Raw genomic sequence first — 4,082 nt, 5'->3', positions numbered from 1 at the left:
CCTGTAGTCCAAGGCTTGCTAGCTTCTTTAAATTCCTCTGGATGATGAGAGCTCTCTCTTCTTCAAGTGTGTTCCTCAACGACCGTTCTGGGGACACAGACCTCGAGGACCCCTGTCCGCTATTTGGACTATTCTGCCTGGATGTCATCTACAAAATATGAGCACATCGGCTTCGATTCGTTGGTACTGTCCAATTCTGCGAAGTTAAGACCAGGATTCAGCATAATTTTCAAGATGCCGTACACTTCCGGACCAGGGTCCGGAATTGCACGGCATTTCACCTCTTGCTGCCCAGAAGTCATGTGAACATTTGGACAATTTGCAGCACCAATAAGAAACGTCACTGGGTTTAGCACTATGTGATTGCTGTGAAAATGGCACCATCTGGTACCTTTATGCAGATACGCGACCTGTACTTACAGAAGAGACAAATAGGCCAACGCCTTAAACGTGAAGTGTTTAACTTTGCGTGTGAAACCTTCATAGTTATTGTCGATGGCATTGAGTGGGTTGCTACAGTGCCAAGGCGCAGCAAGCCAGACGATCTCGTATCAATGAGATTCTCGGCTGGCAATGAGGTGAATACTGTGCCAGGTTGTTGCTGAGAAGTGTTCGGCGCGCAAACAGATTGTCTCCGTCCTCACAGGTGGAGAGGACGCTTGTCGGAATGCTTGGTAGTGGTGCCAAGGAGGAGAGCCTGAAGAGGTACATCCGTAGCCTCCCTGAGCACAGCAGCAGGTTGTGTACCATGCCAGGGGTCCCTGCACGCAGCACGGCTTTGTCTGAGCATGCCACTTCAAGCTTTGCGCTTCACCTCTGTGCCGCCAGTGTCATCACATCACAGGCAGCCAGCGCGGCTGACAGGACCATGACAACGGTGGGTTTCCAGCTCCAGGGCTGGGCGGGGAGCGATATGCATGGGCACCTTTACAAACAGATTGTGTATGTCACAGGGGAATGAAGAAGCTTTGAAGGCTGGTGAGGAGGTGGTGACCTCCGGGGGAGCTGAGGTATGTACCACTGCCCTGTCGCCGGCCCGCGGCCTTCCATCCTTCCCCCACCCATCACACACACGCACAGTCTTCTTGCCTGTCACCATCCACCCAGGGAGGTGATGCTGCCATGGTGGACCCGGTGAAGCATGGCGGCACTGGTGATGCTGGCGAGTATGGGGTGTCCGAGGATGGCACAGAGGTCTCTGGTGCTGGCCAGAGCAATGGGCTGGCCCCTTCAGAAGCAGGCGAACAGGTAGGATTATGGGTGAGATCAAGACCAAGCTCATGCATGGCAGGGGGGAGCAGAGTCGCACCTTGAGTGTCGTGCGGTCTCCCTGACCCCCGTCCGTCCCCTGTCGCTGCTCCTGCAGTCAGAGGAGCTGGTTCATCGAGGCTTTGGTGTGTGCAACGAGACCAGGAAGAGAAAGCGGGCCCCAAACATGACCCGGCTGGTGGCGGATGATGAGGAGCAGCAACGGGAGATGGACAGGGGACACAATGATACAGATGATGCCATTCCACGGTATCCATGCATGGCAGGACAGCAGGTGGGCAGGCCTGAGGGGCGGGGTCGGTCCATATAATTGAGGGTACACCGGTGTACCACAGAGCATGCAACGGGTGCACCACATGACACTCCACAGGAGCAGCACGACAGGGTGGAGTGTGTCGGCTGGGGATGGCACGAAGGGGGGCATCCTCAGATGCACTTGCTTGTTGTGTTCAGTACTCCGGTACACCAGGGCTTCGGTGCAAGTCTGCTTCCCGCTGCCATGACTGCCCGTCGACCAACCTGGCGAACCTGTCATGCCTCCTGTGCATCACTCTGTGTGACGCGGCCTGCAGGAGGAGGACACCCGTGGCGGTGAGGCGGCTGCTGTGCCATCCCCGTCGGCTGCAGGACGAGCTGCTATGCCCAGCCCACGGTTTCCGTGCACGGTAAGACAGCAGGTGGGGGAGCCTCCGGGGCAGGGTCGGTCCGTGTGAGGGAGGGTGCACCACAGAGCACACAACGGGTGCACCGCATGCCACTGCCCGTTGACCAACCTGGTGAACCCATCGTGCCTCCTGTGCATCACTCCGTGCAATGCGGCCTGCAGGAGGGGGGCGCCTCTGCTACTGTGCAGCTGCCACCGCCGGCGCCTGAGGATGCCCGTGGTGGTGAGGCGGCTGCTTTGCCATCCCCGTCAGCTGCAGGACCAGCAGCCATGCCCAGCCCACGGTTTCCGTGCACGGTAAGACAGCAGGTGGGGGAGCCTCCGGGGCGGGGTCGGTCCGTGTGAGGGAGGGTGCACCACAGAGCACACAACGGGTGCACCGCATGACACTGCCCGTTGACCAACCTGGTGAACCCGTCGTGCCTCCTGTGCATCACTCCGTGCAATGCGGCCTGCAGGAGGGGGGCGCCTCTGCTACTGTGCAGCTGCCACCGCCGGCGCCTGAGGATGACCGTGGTGGTCCAAGGAAATCAGGCATCATGTGAAATCTGCTGCCGAACGTGGGTTGCCAGACAGGTTCATCTGTGACATCACAGACGGCAAGGCTTACATCGTCATGAAGGAATCTGAACAAGGCGGACAGCCTCCCCTGCGTGACACGGACATCCTCCTCGGTGTCTTCACTGATGGAGTCCAGACATACAAGGATGATGCTAGTTACAGTCTGTACCCCGTTGCCATCACAGCATACAATTTCAGCCCAGACATAAGGTGGGGCACTGTCATCAGTGGATCCCCCAGTAGGGCCATGCACATCCATCTGGTCTGGTCTGGGTTGACACTACTGCGATTCGCGGTTTAAGGTCCTGGGTTCGATTCCTGGGGAGACCCCCGAATTAGTCGGGAGCGCGAGATTATGGCTAGCTGCTGAGATGTGGAGTTGAGGTCGCAGTTGATGGACCAGATTCGCACGCTAGATTGGTGGCGATTGCCGAACCCTCCGTCTCTTCGGTTGTTCGGGTGAATGGATGAGGAGGGGTCCTAGACGGCTGGACCCGCCGCCTTGGACTTACAGTTCGTATGGCGAAGTATAGTGTGGTAGTGGTGGACGGTGCTATAAGATGATAAATCATAGAACTGACAATGTGATAAAGCGGCCCAGAAGCCTCCCACTCTGTAACATTACATTACATTACATCCATCCAATTGCATTGCCAACCCTGTCTGTCCAACTTGGGTTCAGGTACACCCATGGTGCGACAACGGTCCTTGGCATCCTGCCAGGTTCACGAAAGAAGGACGAGGGGGAGAGGCCGCGTGTTGGGTGCATGTTGAAGCTCCTGTCCAGGGAGCTGGAAAGCCTGGCAGAGTGCGGGGTGGATACTTTCGATGCACACACGGAGTCCTACATCAGTGTCAGGGTTAGACTTCTCACGGCCGGTGGGGATTACCGGGCCATCGAGGACATGCTGCGAATGTCAGGGGTGCCACGAGTAAAACATGGCTGCTATAAGTGCTGGACAGCTGGCAGCAAGGGTGTCCACACCCTACAAACACGGAGGGGGGTTAAGAAACTTAGGAGAATGCTTAAGAACGATAAGAACGACGGAAGAACATGGAGGAGGCGGGTGTGCATTCTTAAACATTCTTACACTGGTATTAAGCGGTTTTATGTAAGTATGTCATATAAGTATGCATTAAGAATGCATCAACCATGAAAACATTCTGTAATGAATGCCTGATGGAGCTCTTATAGTTCCCGGATAGGTAATATATCACAGTGATTGTGAAACAGTGAACATTAGGCAGGCGGCTGGCAGAGGTTAAGGCCTGACTTCTGCTCCCAGTTGACCCAGTCGACCCGGGTTCAAATCCGCCTGCCGGCTCCTCGGGTGTTTGAGGAGTGATGAAATGGGAGGTGGCCCCCCATCTTATGGACGGTGTAGGACGTGATAATATCAACTTGCGAGCTGACCAGGAACTAAGTTGATGCGCCGTTGATCCGCTAGATTTGGTTGGATGCTGGTGGTGAGTTGCCGAACCCAACGAATACATTCTGAAGTCGGATGGGGTGACGGATTAGGGTGCCCCTCTAGCAGGGGAGAGCAGGGACTGCCCCGGGAAAGGGGGCCGCTGGCGAAGTTAACCA

General features: G+C 56.3%; 1 protein-coding gene across 1 annotated transcript; it reads left to right on the top strand.

Annotated features, from left to right (window-relative positions):
• Positions 1-348: 348 nt before the first annotated feature.
• VOLCADRAFT_108696 (uncharacterized protein) lies at positions 349-3,606 on the top strand (the record flags this gene model as incomplete). Its single annotated transcript, XM_002959609.1, has 11 exons — positions 349-578; positions 647-877; positions 954-1,010; positions 1,108-1,248; positions 1,367-1,543; positions 1,842-1,860; positions 1,897-1,946; positions 2,096-2,242; positions 2,392-2,474; positions 2,510-2,704; positions 3,177-3,606. Coding segments are annotated over exons 1-11 (1,734 nt in total), but the record flags the coding sequence as incomplete, so codon positions are not given.
• Between the last annotated feature and the right edge of the window lie 476 nt (positions 3,607-4,082).

Source organism: Volvox carteri (genome assembly GCF_000143455.1).
Source record: "Volvox carteri f. nagariensis unplaced genomic scaffold VOLCAscaffold_418, whole genome shotgun sequence".
Classification (NCBI taxonomy): Eukaryota; Viridiplantae; Chlorophyta; class Chlorophyceae; order Chlamydomonadales; family Volvocaceae; genus Volvox; species Volvox carteri.
The sequence above is the reverse complement of the archived record's forward strand: the minus strand, read 5'-3'. Positions and strand labels throughout refer to the sequence as shown.